Consider the following 26,579-nt stretch of genomic DNA (forward strand, 5'->3'; position numbering starts at 1 on the left):
TGTATCTGATGAGGTGTGCTTGTACACAAAAGCTTATACCTAGAATGAAACATGGTTGGTCTTAAAGGTGCCACTGGACTCCCAAGAAAGAGGGAGAAGGAAACAGACTTGTTTGCAGGCCTGATAGGAGCTCTCTGGTGACCTGATTCAGCCTCTAGGCTGCATGTTTGACACCCCTGCCCTAGAGCATCTAATGATGCCACTTTTGTGATGCCAGGGGCTGCCAGTTGTGGCTTGGCTAACCTAAATCCTAGTGTCTTGGGAGGACACTCTCATTCCTGTTCATCAATGTCTGAACCTTCATGCTGTCCAGTGTGGGGAATGGCCTTGATGGGCATCATCTCTCAGCAAAACTTTATAGGGTAGACAAGAACAAGCAATGAGCAGCTTTGCTGTCACTCTGTGCTTTGAACCAGGGTGGGAGTGCCCATATGCTGACAAGCCCATTGGATAATCCCTTAAGATCCTCATATTAATTGGGGTTCTAAATATTTTACCAGTTGCAGTTCAGCTATTAAAAAAATAAACATATACAGTCTTAAAAAATAAAGGTAGTGTATTGGAATCTAGTTTATTTTAAACCTTATATGGCCCAAAGGGATTGTAAAAGATTAGCATACAAGGCCATGTCAAAAGATCAACATTGTGCCTTATTAATAAAATAGGCAATGTAGTGCAGTGAAGGGACTGTCAAGCAGAGAAAGACAGAATGCTGTGGAAAACTAGACAGCTGAAGGAAAGAGCAGTGGTGATATTCTCCCCAGATGTCCTAGAGCACATTAGTGGTGGGGGGAGACAGAACCTGGGTAAGTTCTATGACAGGAGAGTCTGATCAGAGAATATTAAATATTACAATGTTCTTTCAGGCAATCATCATTCACATTTATGGAGTCAGTGGCCTATTATGCACAGGCACTTTCCCTCTTTTTCACCATGCGTGTCTGTTGGGTTTTCTTTGTTGTTCTGCATTGATTTTCCTCCCTTTGGTGCTCAGTTTGCTTTCTGGTTGCTCTTTTTCAAGGTCTTCTGAGAGTGCTTTTGTGCCAATTTTTCTCTTGTTTTGTTTTCAAGCCAGACGTAATTCAAAAGTGTACAGATTCCCTCAGATTTTCCCCCCATGCTCTTTTGCTGCCCCTTGAAGGTCACTCCCTGCCCACATCCAGGTCATTGCACCTACTCTGCACCTTCTGCCATCCTCTCCCTTCATCAGTGTACAAGCTTCATTTCCTCCTCATTTTAATTTTTTTAATTTTTTTGACAGGTGGCATGAGTCTAGTGACATGAGACTATCACTAGTCTCAGACTGCTGAATAAAAAAATTAAATTGATTGGGGGGGGGAGTTTAAAAGTAGATACATGAGGTTTAGTTCCTTGTTGGTATTGACTTGAAAGGTGGATTGGAGCCCTGACCTGGATAGCCCAGGCAAGCCTGATCTCAGCAGATCTCAGAAACTAATTAGGGTTGACTGTGGTTAGTACTTGAATGGGAGACTGAAGTACCCAGCCAGGCTTATTCAGCCACCTCCCTGAATATCCTACAAGTAGAAGTCAGTCACCAGAGGTCAATGTGACTCCCAGGCGCAGATACACACAAAATACCCCCCCCCCCCAAAAAAAGCAAGAAAGGGAGATTGGAAGAGAGGCAAATGGCAGTGTTCCCAGTGTGTGTGTGTGGTGGTGGTGGGGGGGGGAAAGGATTCCAATGCATGAAGCAAATAAAATAAGGGGGGGAGATTGTCAGTGCAGAATGAAATTGACATGAGATGCAAAGAGAGAGAGAGACTGGGATGGGAAGCCTAAAGCTTTGAAAACATTTTCCCCTTGAATGCTTTAGTATGAACAAAGTTTTGGGGAGAGCCATTTTGGCAGTCTCAGAAAGCCCTAACATTAAAATGTCAGCTGATCCACAAGGACCTTCTACAAACCACCAAACTTAGTAATCATTTGGGATCAATCCATTTGATCCCAAACTGCACAGTTCAGGCTTTAAAGAAACTACCAAGATTGCAAATTGACTTGTAAAAACATTCACTTCCCCCATCCTTCTTTCTTTCTCTAAACTTTTACAACTCCAATTACTAATAAAATAATAGGGAGTAAGGGTGATGTTCGTGGAATAGACTCCATGGTTCCAGAGGTATAGATGGTTAACAGGGTGATATGGTTAATAGGATACCAAGCATGAAACATAAGGCTTCCATTTGTTGTCTTATGTTTACATGGCAAGAAGAGATTGCTATTCTAGTTGAAAGCTGGGGTGGGGAGGTTCTAGTGGTAGAGCTCATTCTTTGGAAGGTAAGATCCCAGTCCAAGGAACCAGAAGGATCTGAAATGCTGAGGTCTTGGGAAACTGCTGCAAGCCAGAATAGCAATACTATGCTAGAAATGCCGTTAAAATGAACTTGGTTTGAAGCAAATTCTTAAGTTCTTATGTTCATATGTCCAGTTTTTACTGGCTTCAGCAACATAGCTCTTCATCACGGAAATTAATTGCAAAGTATTTGGTGAACAAATAAGGGATCTATGTGTGCAATGCATGGCAGAATTTTAATGTGCAAGTCCTATGCAAAGTGAAAAGATCTGTGGGTAATATGCCAGGTAAATTATGCCATTTCCATTCTTCATGTAATTAAACTCAATTACATACAACACAGGTGGCTCAATGAACAAAGCTGTCTCCTTTTTTTTCTTGAAAAATCAGGGAAGTGAAAGCCCAGTTCTCATAGGTTCAGGGGTGGAGAGTGGGGAGAGAATACTGGCTCCTGTGGCCAGTTTAGGACAGGAAAGTACTACTGAAGGGGAAAGACTTAAATTACCGTCCCTTGTCCTGTAATCCTGATACAAACTGGGCAGTTACCCCTCCAGAATGTATACCAAGAACTTAAGAATAAACCTGTGGTCATCATAATTGTTGTTGTCATCTTAAGCTGTATTCTTGCCTGCACTTACCATTACAAATATACAAGGGGACTATCAACAAGCATCACAAACACAGTTATGAAAGAACACAATTTAAAATATCAAATTGTCCTATAAAACCAGCTATAAAACCAACTTGATGGGATCATCAAACTGAGTAATTTACAGTCTACAAACACTTATCGAAGTCTAAACATTCTCTTAAATAAGAATGAGCTGTCTCTGCCTTTGAAACAGAGGGCCTGTGGTGTCAGGTTCAAGCACACTTCCCTGCATAATGCTTTCCAAAGAACACATGCCATAACAAAGAAAAAAATCCTGCTTCGTGACCCTCCTCCCCATTGTTTTAGTTTCTCTCATGGGGGTTGTGTTCAGTATATCCTCCAAGGCATATCATGATTTTGTTTTAGCGCTTATATTACAGATTGGAAATCAAGAAGACACAGGTTTCCAAATTAGTATAATTTACATTTCCTTCCAAATGAGTGGAAAAATGAGACACCCATACTGTAAACCCCAGTTTATTCCATTTGTTTGAATGATGTAAGCAAATAGGGGTAGCAATAAATGAATTGAGGTTCCTCCTCTTCTGCCTACTACATTTATATCTCTTCCTCCAAGGAGCTCAGTGGTATGCATTGTTTCCCGCTCGTCTGTTTTTGTGCTCACATTAACCCTATTGCATAGGTTAGACACAAAGAGGGACTGAGAAGCAGAGAGGGAAGGGGAGACTGACAAAAGGCCACTCAGTGATCTTTAAGGCTCAGGGAGGATTTGAGCCTGAGTCTACCTTGTCTTAGTCTGACTTTCTAGAACAGGGGCAGCCAAACTGCAGTTTGGGAGCCACATGTGTGTGACTCTCAAAGCCTGAATCTTGAGGTACCAGCAGAGGGAAACAGATTCTTCCACCACTCATCCCACGGCTGGTTGACTAAGATAGCCCTGTCAACCTGCCTGCCCGTGACATCACAATTAGCAGCAGCAACAGATCAAGCTCTCAGCTACTGCCATTCCTTGAGTAGTCCATTTGCCTCTGTATTTGCATGTGGCACATCTGCATTAAAGCGATTTTAACCAAGCTGTATTACTCCAATGTCTATTTTCTACCAAAGAATAAACACTTATTTTCCAAACAAGAGACTGGAGTTGTATACTAGATATGGTGGTTCTGCTGTGGTACATTTCTTGTGGGCCACACTAAACAACTTTTTGCAAGTCAGATCTGATTTCCCCTACATGACTCTTTTACCATAGCCTGCATGCTGTTCTCTGGGGAACTCAGTGCCCAAGCATGATTGAGAACCCAACTGGGACTGTGGTGTGGGGCGAGAAAGGGCTTCCGCCTTCCCCATGTCCTTTTTTCCTTTTCCAAAATGGTCCTAGGCCCAGGGGATACTCTTTGTCAGGGCTTCTTTTATAGCGGGAACTCCTTTGCATATTAAGTCACACACCCTGATGTAGACAATCCTCCTGGAGCTTATAGTAGGCCCTGTATTAATAGCCCTGTAAGCTCTTGGAGGATTGGCTACATCAGGAAGTGTCGTCTAATATGCAAAGGAGTTCTTGCTATTAAACCCCTCCCTGCTTTTTGTCCATCAGGGAGCTGTATGTATAGCTCCTCAATACTGCCTGCCAGTGCCATCACAGGATACCAAATATTTGCCTTTTGCCACTTTGGCAGGGGGAAATACCTGGAAATTTTATCCAACTTGAATGGAAAACAAATATGTTCTTGCTGAAAATGCATTCCCAGTGCAACCAATGTGAGGGCAGAGCAAGAAATTAATGCAAAAAACAAAAGCAACAAAAAAAATGAAAATTTGGAAGAAAAACTAAATTGAGCATAAAAACATCCACACACTGACTGGTCAGCTGACCTCCTGCTATCAAGCCAGTTGTGGCCCCACAAACAGCCAGAACAACAGCTGCAATTCACAGCACTGAATGGGTAGATGAGGAGAGGAAGACAGTGAAGGAAGTGAAGTTCAGGGGAAGGAAGGAAGGAAGGAAGGAAGGAAGGAAGGAAGGAAGGAAGGAAGGAAGGAAGGAAGGAAGGAAGGAAGGAAGGAAAGAAAGAAAGAAAGAAAGAAAGAAAGAAAGAAAGAAAGAAAGAAAGAAAGAAAGAAAGAAAGAAAGAAAGAAAGAAAGAAAGAAAGAAAGAAAGAAAGAAAGAAAGAAAGAAAGAAAGAAAGAAAGAAAATCATTCCCAATGAGAATGAATTAAACTACGATGAATGGCTGCTATAACCAGTGAAAATGAATGGCATTTTACAAAACAGAAACAAAAGGGAAATGAAAAAATTACAGACTTCTGTCATTGACCTTTAGCTTGTTTTAACTACTATAAAACAGTTCAGGATGTTTCTACTGAGAGAAATTAGGGAAATGGAACATTAATGTTTTGATAAGTAAAAAGTAATACCTGCAAAAAAAAATTCTCATTTTTGGCTTTATATACAAAACATCTTAGGAACTGTGATTTTTTTAAAAGAAAAAATCTTTGAACTGTTAAATGGAAATTCTGCTTTGTGGATGAAAAAGCTCTCTCACAATCTAGCTTCAACATCAGTTTGAGGGGCACAGTGCTGCCTTTGAATCACCCAAAGCAGCTGCTGCACCCTGGGATTTCTTTGGTGGTCTTCCTTGGGAGTAAAGAGGCGCAGCCCTGTTTGTTTTTGGAAACCAGGCCAAATTTCAGCATGGTCTGACTGAAAGACAGATTACTCATTGGGGATATTTAGTCATACATCTTTGTGACCATTAAATGTTTTAAGCAAGTTCAAAATGTATTATTGTAATATTATTAGAACCTCAACTAAGAGAAAAATGAAAAATATTAAATTCTTTTTTTTAAAACCCAACAAATTATCATTAATAATAAATTTCAACAGGTATTTAATGATGCCCAATTATATACATTTCCTTTGCTTTTATGGAGCTGTTCAAGGTTAGTCTTTCATCAGGCATAAGTGCGATTGGCCAAAGCTCAGTATCCTGAAAACAGATTGAGCTCTGCAGAATCTGAAGAGGCCATCACACCTGAGGAGTTTCTGTTCCTGAGAATGTTCTCTTTTAAAGGATTCCCTCCTTGGAGCCAAATTTTTAAGTAATGCAGACATAGAAGTATGGTTGCCAATGTCAAGATAGGGCCTGGAGCTCTTCCAGAATTACAACTGTTCTCCAATCTATAAAAGTCAGTTCCTCTGGCAAAAATGGCTGCTTTGGAGGGCAGACTGTATGGCATCACATTCCTGCTGAGCTCCCATTCCCCCCTAAACTCTGCCTGCCCCCAAATCTCTAGCAATTTCCCAGGCTGGAGTAGGCAACCCTAATTCAAAGCAAGCCCAAACATGGTGCTTTACCCCTGTCTCACGAATATACTTTGGAAAGTCTGTATAGAGTTTATATGCAGACAAATATTTGTGTATATGGCTTTCCCCTAATTTTTCAAAGACCCCAGCCATACAGAAAGACTCCTATACGAGACTCCTATAAAGTCCACATAAAATGGAGGAGAGGAGAATAATGTATACCACTCTGGGTCCTTGCTGGGAAAGTTTGAAGTAAATAAAAAGAAATAAAAACAATCATCATTGTAAACCATTTTCAGTGTTCTCCTAAAGCTAGCTACTTTTTCTTTTAAGTACTATATAATGGGATTGTGCCTCAAAATTTATGTGGGGATTCTCTTGTTTAAATGCCCCTGCACTTAAAAAAAAAAGCCTGCATATACAGAACTAGCATATCAGGCAGCAACATCGTAATGTTTTTAAAAGAACAACAGAATGATACAAATAGTTATAGTGCTGGCACCATGTGGTAAACATTTGAATGAACATTGTCTAATAATGACTTGAGTTACTAATTACAAGATGTTGTTTTTAGAAGATTTTTCTTATCTCTTCTCCCTGATTTCTAAGTGCAGTTAGGTTCTTTATGGTAAAACTACACCTCAGGGCTTCAAGTGGATAACTGGCAATTCTCTATCATTAGTTATGGAAATAAGAAGGTAGAATGTGATCTTTGTCCACCTTTCCCAACAATTAAAAATTCAAATAAGGATGGGACTTTAAAGGCTATACAAAAAGCAGGGTGGATAAAAATCAAGGATTTTTTTAAAAAAAATCAAAACAATTGGATTTTTAAAATTTAAATTGGATTTTTTAAATAAAATGCTTCTTGAGGAAAATATATTATCATCCAAAGGTTATTCCATCATGAAATAAGGATTAGTTTTTAATTCTGAAGCATAAGGCTATATATTCATGCAATGTTTAAAATTTTTGGTAATAAATTCTATTAATCCATTCACAATGTCATGCTCTTCCAGAGGTTTCTGTAAGATTACTGGGCAGTTTCTCTGTCTACAAGATATTATCACAGAACACAGATGCTTGGTTTTGCGGTTCTCAAAACTGTAATTTGTGTCTGCAGAGATCACATGCCTCTTCTACACAGCAAAAATGTTACGAAATGAACACAGTTGAGAAAAAGACCTTAATCTCATTGTTCTACAAACCTATGTACGCAGAGTCAACCCCTTAAGTGCTAAATTTCAGAAAGTTCAATGAATAGAAAAAGATTGCTTGGAGTGGACTAGATCTGCACAAGAAGAAACTTGTGAGGAGGAAGGGGCAAGCAATAAAAATGAAAGTGAAACTTTCTGAGTAGATTACTCCGCAAGACTTTGGATCTTTTGTGTATATAACCCAAGGTTTATCACATTATTCTTTCCCTGGGGGAGAAAACCTATAACGCCAGCAGGCCATAGTATTAAAAATCAATATTTTTATATAACTGTATAACTAATATGAAGAGCCCTGTGGCGCAGAGTGGTAAAGCTGCAGTACTGCAGTGGGAGCCCTCTGCTCACGACCTGAGTTCGATTCCACCGACAGCTGGTTCAAGTAGCCGACTCCAGGTTGACTCAGCCTTCCATCCTTCCGAGGTCGGTAAAATGAGTACCCAGCTTGCTGGGGAAAAGTGTAGATGACTGGGGAAGGCAGTGGCAAACCACCCTGTAAAAAGTCTGCCTTGAAAATGTTGTGAAAACAACATCACCCCGGAGTCGAAAATGACTGGTGCTTGCACAGGGGACTACCTTTAGCTTTTTAAAAACTAATATGAACAGTTGTTATTCTAAAAATTAAATCTTCATCTAATTGTGAATATTAAGGTTATACCAGCAAAAATGAGTCTTTATGTAGAAAACTACGATTTAAATCAAGTCTTACTGACTAGTGATTTAAATCAAATCCACCCTGACAAAAAGCATAGAATTCTGAGCAAGATTGAATTTATTCGCTTGAACATATTCTATTTAACTGTGTTATTGAAGAGAACTTCAGAGTCTTCAATGGATTGTTTATCTGCTGTGAGGTGCCACTAGGCTTCTGTTTAATTTTGCTACAACAGACTATTATAGGTACCCTGCTGGAATTGGGAGGGAATAATTTCTTTAGTTTTGTTGCTCCCATGAGCTATGCAAACTGAATGGGCTGTGTGTAGGGTTTTCAGGTGCCCCCTGGCCACTGGCAGGGGGTGGTTGGTAAGGGTCCAAGATCCAGGTCAGGAAGATCCTGGAAATTTGTGGACGGAGTCTCAGTGGGATACAATATACAATATATTCCACCCTCCAAAGCATCCATTTTCTCTAGGGGAATTGATCTCTGTAGTCTGTAGATAAGCTGTAATTCCAGGGGATCCCCAGGTCTCACCTGAAGGCTGGCATCCCTAACTGTGTGAGCAAGTGATTTTTCACACACAATTCCATACATATGATATCCTGAAACAGAAAGCAGTTTATATTCATATTCATCATAAATGATGTAATTTTTCTGGTTTGGAATGGGCATTGTGTTCCATGAGTCTATCTGCCTTTTTTAGGATCACCCTTTCTCAATTACTTTTTGCCTGACAGTTCTCTTCTGCGTACAGCATGTGTCAAATGGCTTTACTTACTCATATTCTGATAGATCTAGAGATAGCAGTGTCACAGTTTCTTCCTATGATATATATATGTGTACAGAAGCAACATATATAGAAGAAAAACAAGGTTGAGCACACTGGTCTGCACCCACGTACACATATTTGCCGTATTGCAAACTTGTTTTTGAAACTTTTGCCTCAGTTTCACATGGGTGTTACCCTCTAAGAAACACCAAGCCCTTTGGAGCACATGGGAGTAGTTGCTCAGTTGTCTGATTTGACTGGTTTGGTCTGATGGTTAAAAGGAGCGGACTCTAATCTGGAGAACCAGTTTTGATTCCCCACTCCTCCACATGCAGCCAGCTGGGTGACCTTGGGTCAGTCACAATTCTCTCAGAGCTGTTTTCTCAAGAGCAGTTATCTCAGAGCTTTCTCAGTTCCACCTACCTCATAGGGTGTCTGTTGCAGGAAAAGGAAGGGAAGGAGATTGTAAGCCATCCTAAGACTCCAAGTGAAGGGGGTGGTGGTGGTATAAATCCAATTCTTCTCCTTCTCCTTTTTCTTCTGGAAATAATGTAATTGATGTAACTAATGTGAAATCTGGAACAATCTGATTTGTATATGTTCAGTCTACATATTCATAAATAATGTATGAAATATGCATTCTGCACTCCTTGATTTATGAAAATGGGATATCATATCAAAAGAAAGCTGTTTGAAAGTGTAACATGTTGGACTTACAGATGTGGGTCTTTTTCAGTAAAATTAATGTACAAAGTTTCTTATTGTTTCTGAGTTTCTTATAAAGGCTTTTAAAAGGCTGAGTTTCCAAACACTACCTTCCAGTGTCTTTGGTGGGAAAAAGGTGCTCTATGGTTCCAACCAGGGCTTTTTTTTTTTAAAGCAGGAATGCACAGGGACGCAGTTCTGGCTGGCTTGGCATCAGGGGTGTGTGGCCTAATATGCAAATGAGTTCCTGCTGGACTTTTTCTACAAAAAAGCCCTGCACGAAACAATGGTGATGTCAGGGGGTATGGCCTAATATGCAAATGAGTCCCTGCTGGGCTTTTTCTGCATACAAAGCCCTGGTTCCAACCAATCAACATTTTTATATCTATGGGGAAATTATCAAAGATTTCAGGTTTTCACGGCTGGTAACATCATTAGGGTTTGTAGAATCTTTCGGGCTCAAGTGCCGTGTTCTACTGGAGAAAGTTTTTCTTCCAGACGTTTCGTTCTCGGCTGCGGAGAACATCCTCAGTGGCGTTGCAGCCGGAGCAGGAGCTCTGACCTTCTTGGCTGCTGTGCATTGAGATTCATTGAGATGCACAGCAGCCAAGAAGGTCAGAGCGCCTGCTCCGGCTGCAACGCCACTGAGGATGTTCTCCGCAGCTGAGAACGAAACGTCTGGAAGAAAAACTTTCTCCAGTAGAACACGGCACTGGAGCCCGAAAGATTCTACAAACCCTAATATGGGGAAATTGCTACGGGAATATTATCCTGTGCTTTTTTATCGCCCTGTGCCAACTAGATAGCCAGCCAAGAGTTAAATTCTTGTCTCCCATACTAACTAACCATGTGATGCTGGAGAATATGAAACCATTATCAGATTACAACAAATTTATAACCCATAGAGGCCCCCTGTGGTGAAGAATATCAGATATAAATTCAAGCCAAAAGTCTGAAGTTTCTTATGGTCGTAACCACTTAATATAGACAGATGTAACTGGTTTCTGTGATGGGGTTCCCCTACCTTTAACTGCCTGTGTTTTGAACTCCCTGTGAACTCATGTTACAAGTACCATCCTAGCCTTTAAAATCTTATCATTCCATTCATGTGCTGGATGGCTGTAATCCAGTTTTTTAAAACCAGATGAACTAACTTGACTATCTAAATTTGAACAAAATTACTAACCATCACAAAGACATAAAAACCATGAAGTAAAATAAAACACAATAGAGTGTACTGAAAATGTATGTTGGCATATCTAGATAACATGATCTTTGGCATGGGGAACAATCTTAAACAGGTTGGAGAGAAAAGTGTAATCCTAAAAAAACACTTCTCCTATTGAATAATCTGGGTAGGATTCTGAGCAGATGTATTTAGGGTTGTTCTTATAAATACCCAATAGTGGTTTATTTTAATTTTCTGTTACAAAAGGCAAATTTTTCACTATTATTATTATTATTTCCTTCATTTATGCTCCACCTTTCTCCACAATGGGAAACCAAAGTGGTTTATATCGTTCTCCTTTCCTCCATTTTATCCTCATAACAACCTTGTAAACTTGACACTCTAACCACTGTATCAGCCTGGCTCTCAATAATATAGGGTTGGTGGGTCCGTGTTGAAAAATACCTGGAGACTTTGGGGGTGGATCCAGGAGGGGGCAGGGCTTGGTACAATGCCATAGAGTTTGCTCTTCAAAGCAGACATTTTCTCCAGGGGAGCTGATCTGTGCCTGCTAGCTGGAGATCAGTTGTAAATAGAGCTGCCAAGTCCAATTCAAGAAATATCTGGGGACTTTGGGGGTGCAGCCAGGAGACTTTGGGGGTGGGGCCATAAGCAAAGCTGTGACAAGCACAATTGAACTCCAAAGGGAGTTCTGGCCATCACATTTAAAGGAACCGCACACCTTTTAAATGCCTTCCCTACATTAGAAATAATTAAGGATAGGGGCACCTTTTTTCAGGGCTCACAGAATTGGACCCCCTGGTCCAATCTTTTTAAAATGTGGAGGGCATTTTGAGGAGAGTCATCAGATGCAATGCTAAAAATTTGGTGCCTCTACCTCAAATAACAGCTTCTCCAGAGCCCCAGATCAGTTCACCATTATACCCTATGAGAATTGATCTCCATAGGGAATAATGATGAAGTGCCCAGCAGACAACTTCTTCAAAGAAACACAGAGCAACCAAAGGTTCAAGTTTACCTTTCCTGTGCAAAGGACTTCTGAAAAAAGGGAGGGTATGGGCTGCTTCCACAGCCACTGCAAGCAGCCATATTCTTCTGCCTACTCTCTCCGCCCCCATTCAGCCTTACACACACCATCCCAAGAGGAAGCCTTTCCAAAAGCGGAGTCTGAAGTTTCTGGAGGTGGAAAGGCACATGGTGGCTGTGGGGGCGGGGCTTTCCTTGGCTGGCCAGCTGACTGGAAGTGGGAAGAAGCCTGGGAAAGCAGGAGAACCCCTGCTGGGACCTGGGGATTGGCAAGCCTAGTTGTAAAAGCAGGAGATCTCCAGGCCCCACCTGGAGGCTCGCAACTCTACAATATTAAAAAGTCAGGAAAAGGTTTAAGAATTTGTACCACTGCATTCACTAATTAGATATGGTATATGTAGAACAATCTTTACTTTTCTACTGGGAAAATGGTAACATCAATTAGCTTCTGATATAAAAATTATAAAATACTTTACTTAAAAATTTTATGGAAATAATTTATTATGTTTAACAATGACATCAGGCAACATGACTGAATCTCCAGCATTTAAAGGGATAAATATGATATACCATAGACTGATATAGCAGAAAATACATAAGGCATTATGCTACCTTCAGTCATGTTCTGTTGATCGTGAACTAGGCAAGTGTTTGTATTATGCAAAACTTTTCATTGAACAGACAGAAAACCTTGAAAGTCCACCTCCATCATAATGGTCCAAGGGGGATTTTTTTTTACAGATAATCACTGAGGGAAACAATCACACTCCAAGTGCCCTGCTTGTTATGGCTGTCAGTAGTATGTTATAATGTCTTAATAAACCAAAGATGCAGAACAAACCAGATTGACAACCGAAACAAAATTAAAACAAACCAAACAAAACAGAAGGAATACAAAAGTCAACCAAAACTTTCAATATAATCAACCAAATACAGTTTAAAATTAATGGCCCTCTGAGCGTGCTCTGAAGCTTTCCAAGCACAGACCACCTGGCATATCACCAAACATTTTGAGTCCAAATGCAGGAGGCCCTGTTCAGAGAGATTCCTGAAGCAATCCCCAAGGAGCCTGGCCTTTGGAACTGAAGGCATACTATCCTAGCCAATCTCAATAGCCACCAGGGGGTTATATAGCATAGGATTGCTATGAAGTAAGGCTAAACTAAATGCATGCCTTGCATGATGAGCATAAGATTAAAATGAAGGAATCCTGTTGTTCTTTAGTGAAAACAGTTTCCTTGGGAACCTTGGAATCATTTCACTATGCTGCATGATGTAATTAGCTGGTTCAACATTTAAAGTGGGGAAACCATGTGCATATGTATATATTTAAAAATTCTAACAGTGCAATCCCAAACAGAGTTATACCCTTTTAAAACAAGTGAAGTTAGCTAGCTTTAGTAGGATGTAGTTTCCAGGGAATAAACCCAGTTGAACAGACTTGAGTGTGATCTTCAGTTAGCCCTACTCAGGGTTGTTCTTTGAGGCTGAATTTTTTTAAAAAAAGAACTTTCCTGGGAGTAAGCTCAACTGGGTCTTGCTTCTGAGTAAAAGTGTTCAGGATTGCTCACTTAGTCACCTGATTGCATCTGCTTTGCCCTAGTTCAAGTTCCTGCAAAAAGCTGACCTAAAATGCTTCAAATTCTTCATGTTTTTTCAAAGTGTTTGTAAAGGGAAAATGTGGCCAAAATGCATAAAATTATGAGTTGGCTAGAAAAAGATGACTGGGGAATAGTTAGTTACTTATGCTTTTTCACCTAATATGAAAAAATATTAAATAGGCATCTAATGAAATCAATACATATTAGGCTTTAAACAAAAGCGTTGTTATTTCCACACATAAGCACTTGTAGAACTCTTTGCAACTAGTCAACAAAAAAAAATGGCATTTAAGACAAAAATCTAAGGAAGGCAGTCATATCAATAGATATTAAAACAATTGTTGTACAGTCTGTTATCCTCCTGGGTGAGAAGCTTCAACTTTGCATTTATTTATATAAGTAAGGTTAATCGACAGCTGGTGCAGTTTCTAATTGAAGGGAAATATACCAGCTATTTTATATAGATAATCACTGAAGGGAAACAATCACTCTCAAAGTGCCTTGCTTGTTATGGCTGGCTCTAGCATTTTGTCTGCTTCATCTTAGGCTTGGTCTAGACAGTTCATTTAGCATATTGTTTTTAATATGCTGAGTGACATGAAGAGGTACCATAGTGTTTAGAACAGTGTAGCCATGTGCATCCTAGATACTCCCATGGTTGAATTGGAATAGAAAACTGGGGAGAAAAAATTAAAAAGTGAGGGATATTGACCGTGTGTGCTGAGTTTTTGCTTTAGATATTTCAATCAAGTCATCTATCTGAAAAATTACATTTTGAGGTCTTCCCCCCCCCCCCCAAAAAAAACAAAAATATTTTTAACTATAATATTCCAGAATAATTTGGATAGTTCAATTCACAGCAAGGCATGCTGTATCTCTGTCACTCTAGGCTGGGTAAAAATCTCAATGGTTCTGTCCACTATAAAAACAGAGGACACCCAAGTTGAACTGAACACTGAATAACTCCACATGGTTTTGCAGTGGTCTGTGACTGAAAAGGTTCACTGGAAGCAATTTGCAAAGAAGTCCTTAGGAAACCACCTGGATGGTTATTTTAAATTAAAAGAGGAAGAGATGCCACATTTTTTTTAAAAAAAAAATTTTAATGCTAGGTTTAAGTCTTTGTACATGTGATAGTCATTAAAGCTTATTTAACCCTGAAATTTGCTGGCCCCCATGAATCCATGGGGACTAGAAGGATCTTGGGTTGAAAAGGAAAAATAATGCCTGTATGAAAATGAGACGTCCCTCCATGGAGAACAATTATTTCAGAATTATTTTAGCCCATTCAAGTGGCTAAGTAATGTCGGCAAAAAAAATGACTTATAAAATTACTTATATGCAATTTATAAAGATATGCAGCGTAGACTGTTTCAGATGAAGTACTTGGATGTAAGCTGATTTGATCCCACTCTAATCAGCGAAACTAACATCAGCCGAAATCCAAGCATTCCCCTTTGTGGATTGCAACCAGGTACAGAAGTATATCCAGCATCGACTGTAATCAGTAGAACCATTCCTAGTGATGATGATGGGCAGGTGATAAGACTCTTTCACCTTGATCATAAGCATATTAACTCTGAAGTGAAAGTCCCACTTAACATATGACTTTAGTATTGCAGATCATGAAACAATGTATTTAAAGTTACAAATTCATTGTGCCACTGTCTAGGTTTTTAAATTTTTAAAAGGTTGTTGCTTTGCCTTCTTAAATGATCCTAGGATGATGTTACTTTTCAAGCCATAGATGCTGCTGTTTGTACAGACACAAGGTTTGCAGCCAGTGGGGCTGTAACTGCTGACATCAGGCAGCTGTGCTGTGCGCCACACCACCCTTTCCCCAAGGATAAGGCATGTTTCAGGGATGTGAACATTCCTTCATGAATCTGCAACGTTGGAATTATGGGCACTGTTTGGGAGGTGGGTTGCTTTAGAATTAAAATATTTCAGGCTGTGAGAAACGTGAGGATTACAAAGAGATAGAGAAGGAGGCAATAAAAGAAATAAGCACTATGAAATGGTGCAGCATTTTGTATCTGAGTGGAATTTCCTCTGGAGTACAGGAAATCCTATATCATTTACAGGTCACAGGAAGGAAAATGGGTAAACAGTGTTTCCTGTAAGGAGGGGGCAATAGAAATCAATAGACTTTCAAAGTACCTGAGTTAGAACAAACTGTTGGTGCCTTTAAACTAAATGCAATCTGTTTTTTAAATTGCTTTAAGCGTATTAAGTTTATTGAAAGACACATTTTGCTGTTCCAGTTAAGAATTGACCCCAAATTAATTCCTGATTGCCAATGTGGTGATTATAGATGACAGGAGATAGATTGTAGAAGATGAAATGAAATGTTTCTTCTTCTTTTTTCAAATATCCCTTTAAAGTATTATTCAGAGCAGCAAAGCCTAGTCCCCCCTCCCTGCCTCAAATAGGAAGTGATTTCAAAGTTTAATTAGCAGTGGAGAAAATGTTAAAAATGAAAGTGTCAAGGAATGATTAGAATGGATAAATATGTAGAGTACTGGGGGGGGGAAATGCAAAATAAAGTAGACTGCTCACCTGAAGTGAGGAGGGCCCTTTCAACTTAGAGTCTATGAAGCTGGGGTGTGGCAGGCAGAGCTTGAACCACAGCTGGAAAATCTGCACTTGCTCCATTTTGGAGCACATCTGTCTTCACCCTAATTCTGGTATTTGCCTAAGTCAACCGCATTCCATTCAAAATCCCCTTGGTTTGAAGGAGAATTTTGCATACTAGTTAGTACAAGTTGGGTCTTATGCTTTTCTTCACAGAGGCACCGGAGCATAGAGTCAAGCACAGAAAACCCTAGCAATGGTTCATGGGAATTGTTTGTCCCCTAGTAGCTTTCTTCCTGCATTGCATGATGCTGCACTGGTGTTGGGGAGGGGAAATGGAGGGACAACTCAGCAAAGAGGTCAAGCTAAACATGGACTTGGGTGCAGTGCTGCCCACAGCTTGTAGTATGCTATCCTAAGACTGAGAGAGATTCCTTGTGCATTAAATAGGGAACCAAATAATGTGGGCTAGAATTATACAGCCTCACACAACCTCAACAGCCTTAACACAAGACTGTCAGCTCCACTTAAGTGGAACTATCATTTAGAAGCCTTCTCAAATGATCCTAGGTCTGTGTGGAGACTCCATAGCCCTCTTCTGTTATTCACGTAGAGTAAGTGTAGTGTCTCATGATCTAAGGATATAGAAAGTGAAAAAATTGCATCCTCCTCTTCATGGAGGGGGGCAGAAGTTGTTTGCTGATGACTTTGATTCCAAATTATGCTTTTGGATTATAATAAACTTGATTTGAGATTATCCCAGGTTATTGGAGAACTGGGGAAGAAAGAATGCACAGATGGTTAAGAAGGAAAGTTGCATTTAGGAAAGGATAACACATCTCTCAAAAGATGGGCAAATTGTCCACTAAGCAAAGGAGTAAGTAGCAGCCTGAAATGGAACCCAGTGTGACTCTACGTTCTCAACTCTGTAGTCTATGGCAAAACTTGCATAGTATTAACAAAGGGGAGCACCTATGACAGTTGATCTGTGCTGCAATCAGCTCTCCAGCTCCCTTTTCCAAAGGGAGCATAAATCATCAATGAGGCAGGAGTTCCAGGGTCAGGGAGCTGGATCTAATTTTAGCCACAAAAGGAGGTTACCTACTAAGCACTTGACTGAACTTTATTTCCTTCATTTCTCTTGAGACTTAGGGTGGTACTGATGTGGGCTGTACTGATTTTGCAATATGTGACCTTAAAGGGGTGGCTGACTGCAGACATCAGCTGCTTCTTCTTCTAGAAAGCCACGTAGAGTGTTGTAGTAAGCCTGCAGAGACCCAGGTTCAGATGCTCTGTGGCCATGCCCCTTATAGGATGAGCTTGAGCCAATCATTCTTTCTCAGCTTAACCTATCTCAGAGGGTATTTATGAAGATACAGCAGAAGAAGGGAGAACCATTCACTGCCAGGAGGTCACTGCTCTGGGTGGAATAAAATGCAGTCAATAATAAATAAAGTTTCAAGGTTCTTGTAAGTATCAATTGCCTGGTGAATGGCCAGAGGGACTATTTAATTTCTTTCTTTCTTTCTTTCTTTCTCTCTTTCTCTCTTTCTTTCTTTCTCTCTTTCTTTCTTTCTCTCTTTCTTTCTCTCTCTCTTTCTCTCTCTCTTTCTCTCTCTCTTTAGTCTTCTATCCCGCCATCTCCACAAGTGGGCTCTGGGAGGCTAACAGTCAATTCAAAATATTTAGTTACAATTTAAAATGATAAAATAACAATTAAAATACATTTCATGGGGCTGTTCAACTTCAGTATAGGCAGGATTTTTCTGACAGTGGTCCTGATTATCACAGTTCCTCAGCAGTGTAGGGTGGCAATCCTCTCCCAGTGTAGGTGTTGAAAACCTGTTGAAGTAGTTCAGTTTTACAGGCCCTGCGGAATTGAGAGAGGTCCCGCAGGGCCCTTATGGCCTCCAGGAGGGCATTTCACGTTTCTGGTGCTGCCAGTAAGAAGGCCCTAGCCAGTGTGGAGCATAGACTGGCCTCCCTTGGTCCAGGGATAGATAGTAGGTTTTGTGTTCCTGAATTTGAGTGCTCTCTTGGGAACACATGAAAAAAGGCAGTCCCATAGATAGACTAGAAGACTATGGTGGTATTTTGTCTGTATCTTGAAGCAATGCAGTTAGTTGGCTACAGAGATATGATGGCTGAAAGTAATACTCTGTGGTCCTGCCTACAGTAAACCCATGTTTAGCACACATACACAAAACAGCCAGTGTTGTTTAGAGGACTAGGATCTGGGAAACCTGGGTCCAAATGCCCACTCTTTCATGGAAGCTTGCTAGGTGACCTTGGGCCAATCATTCCCTTTCAGCATAATCTGTTTTAACAGGATTTTTGTAAAGATGAATATGGGAGAACAGCATAATGTATGCTGCCTGATTTCTTTGATGAATGGGCAGAATAAAACTGAACTAGATAGATACCACTGGAAGAGAAGGCAGCATGGTATAGCCCAGATGTGGCTGAACATGCTTAATGTAAGAGCCATGTAGAATAAATGTCAGATGTTTGAGAGCTGCAAGACATGAATATCAGATGTTTGAGGGAAGGAAGGAAGATGGGGAGGGAGAGAGAGGTGGAAAGAAAGCAATTTCAACTTTAAACGCATTTTCCAAGCCAGCAACTGGCTTGGCTTGGATAAGTCATTTAAAGATACAAATACCTTCTCCAAGTTGGCCAATGGAGTAGTGGGAATTTTGAGAGCCACATATTTGTGAAAGAGTCACATATGGCTCCTGAGCCACAGTTTGGCCCCCCCTGGTATAGCCTGATCTCATCAGATCTCAGAAGCTAATCAGTACCTGGAATGGAGAGCATCAAGGAAGCCTCTGCAGAGGAAGGCAAAGGCAAACCACCTCTGCTTCTCATTTACCTTAAAAGCCCCTTGCTGGGATTGCCATAAATCAGCTGCAGTTTGGGGGTACTTTACACACACACACAGAGATGCCACTACCTACATTGTACAGAAATTGCAGGAACGTGCTAATGTTAGGCTTATTGCATAGGTGGAGCACATGTATGTTTCCTTGTGGTTGGAGCAACCACATAGCAATTTGAAAATGACCACTGCATAGCTAGACATCACCTATTTATCCAGAAGGGAACAGGGGAAGATATGGTAGCTTTTACTTTTTAATGGCTTTAGTTTAATGGTATTTATCAATCTTATTTAATCAGCTCATACTTGAAATAAAAATTCTTCAAGTTCCAGGGTTCAATTCTATATTTTAACCACATATAATAAGTAACTGTCTTGAGTACTATTTGGTTATTTAGTTCTACTCCAAAGACATGCATAGAAAAGAAAACAAGTGGAAAATGTTTAGTATTAAGGAACTGTGACATTTTTCACAGAGATACTTACAATTACATCTCTATTTTGTTTTGTACATCGTTGAATTAAAGTAGCTTGTAATGCCAGGAAATAAAAGAATGCTTTAGGTGATTAAACTTCTTTTTATTATGTTACAGAAGATGTGAAATCAATAACTGGTCATTCCGACATAAATGAGTTATGCAGGCCAATGACACAATGAACCAAACTTTATAACAACGGCACATGATACTGTCAAGCTACCAGCTTCAGCGGCGCCAGCAATAATTATGGCTGATCACCTCGAATTCAAAGAGGCTTCACTTGATAAAGCTGTCATTTTGAGTGGCCATAGAATATCAGTCTTAAATGAGTTTGCTCTTCCACAGAATTGGATATATATGCTCCATGGGTCTTCTTCCTTGCTTCTGCTATCATGATGCTAATACAATAGCTGCAATTTGTACAGTTTTGTACCGAACCCTTTTAAAAGATTATGGCAATCTAGAGTTGCCAATCTCCAGTGGGGGTGGGGGATCCCCTGCTTTGAGGCCCTCTCCCCTGCTTCAGGGTCATAAGAAAGCAAGGGGGGGGATGTTTGCTGGGCATACCATTATTCCTTATGGAGACCAATTCCCATAGGGTATAATGGAGAATTGATCTGGGGGTATCTGGGGGGGGGCTGTTTTTTGAGGTAGAGGCACCAAATTTTCAGCATAGCATCCAGGGCCTCTCCCCAAAATACCCTTCTAAAAGGATTGGACCAGGGGGTCCAATTCTATGAGCCCCAAAAGAAGATGCCCCTATTCTTCATTATTTCCAGCGAAGGGAAGGCATTTAAAAAGTGTGTGGTCCCTTAAATGTGATCACCAGAACTCCCTTTGAAGTTCAATTATGCTTGTCACAACCTTGTTCCTGGCTCCATCCCCAATGTCTCCTGGCTCCATCCCCAAAGTCCACAGATATTTCTTGAACTTGGCAACCCTATGGCAATCACACAGACCACAGCAGCCATACAGGGATGTTTTCTCCCTAGAACCTGTTAATATTTCTTGTGTGGTATTCTGCAATCTTCTTCCCCAGCTGTGGTGAGCAAGCGATCCTTAACATTCTTGTATGCTTTAGGAACAAATGTTAGGCAATTTGTGGTATTCTTCTTTCCCTCATGTTGGTCTTTTATTTCTGATTCCTTGTTCCATCATCTATGATATTATTATGTACTGTGACTGGCAGTGGTTCTTCAGGGTCTCAGGCAAACAAAGTTGTTTCTCAACAGCAGTTACTGACAACACGGACTATGGAATTATGCCCAAGCCACGCACATGGTCTACTACTGAGTCCTGGGGACTTCTACAAGGATACAACCTCTACTTGCTAAATCAGGTTATGTGATAGCAAGCATGTCAATCCACACTAGTGACGCTAAAGTTATGGTGAAATTTCAGGAAAATTGTAGTGTCTCCATGTGTGGTGTCTGAACCTTCCACAAACCATTGCTTGGAAGCCAGCTACCAGCATGCATATGATCTGGGCCCTTGACTGGCCTGAGAAGCAGGGAGACCCTTCAGTTCAAAGCATCAGGGTGCCTTGCATTAATCTAGCATTCATTTCCTCATCAGCTCAAGCAGACGGCGTTCCTGGTTTCACTCTCTCTGTTTTGCTTTCTTCAATTGTTCGTGCTCCCCTCCCCCTCCGGCTTTCTAAAATGTGTAGGAAAGTGGCTGTGTATGTGTTTGTGAGCATGTGTAGTATCTTCAGAGTGGAGCCACCCCCCTCCTTAAATCTCCGCCAGCCCCTTTCCCGGGGCTTGACTCTGATCTCTCTCAGGCAGCTGCTCGGGACATTCTGAGGCGGCACTGTTTCTTTCTCTGTTTACCCGTTTCCAATGGCAATTGCACCACCAAGTCTCTGTGCGTCTGGAACTTCGCCTGGGGCTGTTTTGGTTACATTGAAGTTTTTTTTTTCTTTGCTTCAGCTCTGCCAGATTTAAATGGTGACTTCACTAGCACCGAGCTCAAAAGGAGAAGGGGGGGGGGGGATGGCAGCGTAGAGAAGAGGGAGCAAGCGAGGGAGAGGGCCAGAGCATTACATCACCATTTGGACTGGAATCAAATGGGAAGGATATGACTCACTCGGGCTAGTTAAGCTTTGGCTCAAGTTCTGCATACATTCATTCCAGGGCTCTCATGTTCTGCACCTCAGCAGGGAATTCAAGCTCAGTGATGTCCATGAGGTTTGTTTTTAATTTTCTCCTCCCCCCCCCCCGCTCCGTACTACTATCACTACTGCTACCCACCTTCCCTTCTCTTCCTTTTTGCCTAGGGATCCATTTCCTGCTTTGACTACATCCCCCCCCTTTTCTGCCTCTCCACTTGGCTGGAGTTTGCGGTCTGCCACACAAGAACCTCGCTGAGCAGATCCCGGGTTCCAGGGACAGATCGACACTGACCCAAACAATCCCGCAAACTTTCGCGAGAGAACTTTCTTTCGGCTCCTTTCCCCTCCCTTTGCGTTGCTCTTTCGTTCCTAATCAGAGGAGACAGGGAGAGAGTTAAACTGCAGGGACCAATCATTTCAATGGTGATGTAATGCTGGAGCTGCAGGGTAGTTAAGTAATGTGAGAGCACGGGGGTCAGGGTTGCAAAGCATTTACCTGCTCTCGAGGGGGTTTAAGTTTATTATCAGTTGCAGTGACTGCAACTGGCTTCAGACAGCATTCTCTAATTATTCACAGACTCTCCCGTTTTATCTTTTATTATTCAATGTAAAACTATAGTATAGTGTTTTTCTTTTTTTAAAAGAAGAGAGAGAAAGAGAGATCCCAACCTGATATTATTACAGCTGCAAATTATTTTCTCCTAGGGGTTTAATTTTTAAAGGGGGAAAAAAGGTTTCAAACCTGTCTTTTGCTAAAAGGGGAGGGGTCTGCTTTCCCAAATGCGACTGGTCAATTTGAGATCAGTCAACTGCTGGCTAATAGAGCGAGTAAAAGTCTTCGCTGAAGAGACGCTCTCTGTAGGATAGGAATCATTTAAGGATGTGATTTGTGCAGCACGTCCTGAATGTACCACTCGGGGTTTCAGGCAAATGCTCACCCATGCAGTTCTGCAAGCGCTGCAGCCTCTGATTTGTGTCACTGGGACAATTTAGGAGGAAGTGATTTCTGTATTGTGGATCTCTGATGTACATGTTCTTCCTCTCTCTCTCCCTAGCAAAGTGGCCCCATGATTTGTAACCTGCTCTCCAAAAATACGCCTGTTGTAAGAAAGTCAAAGATTTTTCTTGTGCTTTTCATTCCCAGACAAAATGTTTAAAATTCTAGACTAAAACACTGTCTTCATACAGATAGATCCAGGTGGGCAGCTGTGTGGCCTGAAGCAGCAGAACAATGCTAGAGTCCAGTGGCACTTTTTAAACCAAGAAAGTTTTATTCAGCGGATTCAGTACCTTGAATATAACTGTGCCACTGGACTTGTAAATTTGTGTCTTAATACACAGTTGGTCACTTGGAGGAAATGGTGCATTTATGCAGTTTTGCATATTTTTGTGTTTTTATTGTTTTTATGTTGCAGCATAATTTTCTTTTATTTGCTGTACTTCACCAGTACTTTACCAGAGTTTGATTATTATTTTCAATTTTGTGGGTGGGCTGCTGTAGATCTAGAGGGAGTTAGCCATTGTACAAAAGATAAATGTATCCCATACTAGATTGTGAATCCTGGTAGTTTGGACCTGCAGTAATTAGTGTGGGGGCAACCATGCTTAGTTTCTACTGCTGAAAGTCTTTACAGTTTGATAATAATCAGTGTTTGAGAAGCTGGCAGCACATGAGAGCTAGAAACTTTATTTTGATATATATTTTGAGTAATCTATTACAGCTTGGAATCCATCTTGGATATCATTTTTTCATAGCTACAGTTCAGCAAATTTATACAAGTTAGTAAACAAATTCACATTATTATATTTTTTAAAGATTTCCAGCATAGGACAGTGCACTACATCAAATGAGTACAGTTTTTTTGATATCAGGTATAGCTAGCCCAAGCAAGCTGATCTCATCAGAGCTCAGAAGCTTAAGCAGGGTTGGCCCTGGCTAGTAGTTGGATGGGAGACCTCCAAGAGTACCAGGGTCGTGACATGGAGGCAGGCAATGGCAAACCACCTCTGAAAGTCTCTTGCCTTGAAAACCCTACGGGGTCGTCATAAGTTAGCTGCAACTTGACAGCACTTTCCACCACCATGATGCAGTCATGACACCTCCTATGGTTGCTTAACCATTGTTAAGGTGATTAGAAGCACTCTGGATGCTCTTCTTTTCTTTGATATTCTTGCACCTTTCAGTTTTGAAGCTAGCTCTGGTTTTAGTGCCAAATCATAAGTTGCAACTGGGTCCAGTCTGGGTAACAGTTAAAAGTGAGTTTGTAAAGTGTAGTCCTTGCTAATTAACAGTTTAAGAATTTAGGAAGAGAGGAGAAGACAGGTTACATCAGACTCCTGGTCCATTGAGTCCAGCACACTGTTTGCAATAGAAGCTACAGGAAAGCCCACAAGCAGGACCTTCTGCTGACTGCTTCTTAAATCTGGTAATCAGAGGGCATTATGAGGCTAGAGATTCCATTCAGCCATATGACCAGTGCTGGCCCTAGGGTGTGTAGTGCCCCAGGCAAGCTACCTGCCCCCCTGCATCCCCCTGCTGCTACTACCACTCCTGTCTGCTCTCTGCAGTGCCACAATGCGGTGCTGTGCTCCATCACCTGCCCCCCTCCCTGGCACGATCAGAGGTGCACCATGATGAGGCTCGGCCCTACCCGCTTCACAAGGGCCCAGGCTTCTTCTAAGTTTGAAAAGTGCACTGGAGGAGGCTTCTCTCCCCTCACTTCCGGAACCAGAATTGAGGGAGGAGTGAAACTCCTCCAGTGTGTTCTTCAAACAACTTAGAAGAAACCCAGGCCCTTTCAAAGTGGGTAGGGTTGAGCCTTGTTGCTCTTCTGATCGTGTGGGTGGGAAGGTGGAGCGCTGCGCTGTACTGGGAAAGGGGAGGGAGGGGGCAGGTGGTGGTGGTAGGGAGACAAACAGGCAGTTGTCTTGGGCAGGAGGGGGAGCCCAATTCGGTGCTCCCCTTCCTGGAGCCCTAGGCAATTGCCTAGTTTGCCTAGTGGGCAAGCCGGCCCTGCATATAGTCAGTAGCCAGCATCTGCCATCTCTGAATTTCCAAAGTATCTTACAGACTGCAAAAGTTGTGTGGACTGACAGGCTGCGCTGTAAGTCACTGTTGTTGTGAGAGAGGAAAGTGACTGAAAATAGCCCAACATATGGTTTCCACTTTCCAGGTCACATCCTGGAGAGCATGCCTTCAGAAATCCAGAGCAGAAAAAGAGGATTCAGCCATGGTTTACCTCTCTCCTTCTCCCACACTTCTTTCCTGTCCACTCTAGGGCAATACAAGAGTCCTACTTTCTCCAACAGGTGAGAGATAAGGGTGGGAGAAGTACATGTTGAGCTTTGGCCTCTCTACTAGGCCTTTGAGACTACTCCAGGCAAAAATAGCATGTGAAACAGCCCATTCATAGTGACGTTTGTTGGTCCAGTTCACTAGTTAGGTTGCAAGCAAAATTAAAGATATTTTTTTCAAAAGCAAAACTTTTAGATAAGTGCAATATTCACACTAGCTATATTCTAATGAATATAGTTCATTGAATGTAGTGAATTATATAAAGGATGGGAAATATATATCATATATGGAGCAAGATTTGTTACATATTTAATAATCACATTTTTATATTTTATAAGAAAATTCTTAGATGTTGATATTTTACGTGTTACACAACTGACCTTTTTGTCCATGCCTTCATGTTTTCTGATAGCATCAAACTGAAAGTATTTCAAACAACGTGAAAATCACATCCATGTAGGAAATGTGCATGAATTCCACAGCGTCATGGAATTGTATTCCATCAAACTGTAACCGTTTCAGCACAGATGCAGGCAAACAGAAGATTCATGAAGAGATAGATGCTTAGATTCATCATATCTGACCAAATGACACAAAGGCCTGAAGCTATTTCTTGCACAGAAGCAACACATGTGGAGAACTTTGTCATCTTTTTTTTTTTTTACAGCTAACTCTTATTTGCTAGAGATAGCTAAAGTAAATCTGCAGTGCTTTAACTTTCCTGGAAGCCACAATATGAATAAGACAAAGTATGGGGGAGGCGGGTTTGCAGTTGCATGAGAATCCAAATAGGAGGGTTCAGCAAATTTCAATGTAAGTTGTGTTGCAACTATGGGATATACAGAGATTGATAAAATACAGGTCATATTAAAAAGTCACCTTGCAGTGAATTATAATCAATCCACCTTACATTGGTTATTTCCCAAGAGATGAATTTGCTGTGTTGGAGCATTCTCATGTAAATTAAATGGAATTACATTCTGGCTCCAAATTCAGATATTATATTTTGGCTTTCGGAAAGAGCACCATGGATCTGCTCCATATGGCCGCAAAATTCTTTGTCCTGACATTTAGCAATTCCTTCCAGTTCCAGACCAAATGTCAGGGAATCCCTGAGATGGCCAAATTCATTTTTCACCCTCCTATTTGCTCCTTCTGGACATACTATGTCCTTAATTTATTATCTTGGAAGGAAGATGAGTTGGAGAAACAGCTCTTTATCTTGGCAAGAGTGCTAAAGACTTAATGGGTGGAGAGGACTTAGACACTTTCTGCACTATAACCAGACGAGAAGAGGGAACAAATGCAAAGATTTTCCTTTCTCGCCTTAAACTCTCCCACGCTTGCCCTTTTCTTAGCCATTCAAAAGCTTCTGCAGAATTATTTTCCTAAATTTTGCTATAGACAAGCAGACTAAGAAAAACTGATTTTCTCCACTATAGGTGCTTTCCCCTTCCAATGGTAACTAAATTTAAATGTCATCCTGCAGGCTCTGTGACATGGCATTTCCTCTGTCTTAACTTCATATTCAAACACAATGATTGTAAAATCCTTATTAGCTGTTATGGCACTGATCAAGTATGAATGACTGGGTATTCTGTATAAGTAGAACACACAGTTTCCTCATTTACACATTGGTTCCAGTTCACAAATCATCATGTGCAGCACAGGACTTCACTCTTGTTTAATACCAGACAGGGGGTTGTAACTCAGGGCCAATTCCAGGTTTTGATTTGCCCTGAGCAGAGAATGGTGACACCTTCTCAAACCTCCCTTAGTGCACCCACACACATTCCCACCTGCTTGTACATCCTGCCCATGCCTATTCACTACACATCTACAAATAAA

General features: G+C 41.1%; 1 protein-coding gene across 8 annotated transcripts in view; it reads left to right on the forward strand.

Annotated features, from left to right (window-relative positions):
* The window catches only part of CREB5 (cAMP responsive element binding protein 5), a 318,303-nt gene that overhangs the window by 175,756 nt on the left and 115,968 nt on the right, over positions 1–26,579 (forward strand). The window contains exon 1 of one of the 8 annotated variants that reach the window (XM_060248709.1): positions 21,388–21,512. The exons of the other annotated variants lie outside the window; for them this stretch is intronic. Within the exon in view, the coding sequence (XP_060104692.1) occupies positions 21,466–21,512 (47 nt within the window). The 5' untranslated portion in view covers positions 21,388–21,465. Of the gene's footprint in view, positions 1–21,387; positions 21,513–26,579 lie in introns of those variants that run through there. 8 annotated transcript variants of the gene reach the window in all.

The sequence above is a fragment of the Heteronotia binoei genome, chromosome 10, assembly GCF_032191835.1.
Source record: "Heteronotia binoei isolate CCM8104 ecotype False Entrance Well chromosome 10, APGP_CSIRO_Hbin_v1, whole genome shotgun sequence".
Classification (NCBI taxonomy): Eukaryota; Metazoa; Chordata; class Lepidosauria; order Squamata; family Gekkonidae; genus Heteronotia; species Heteronotia binoei.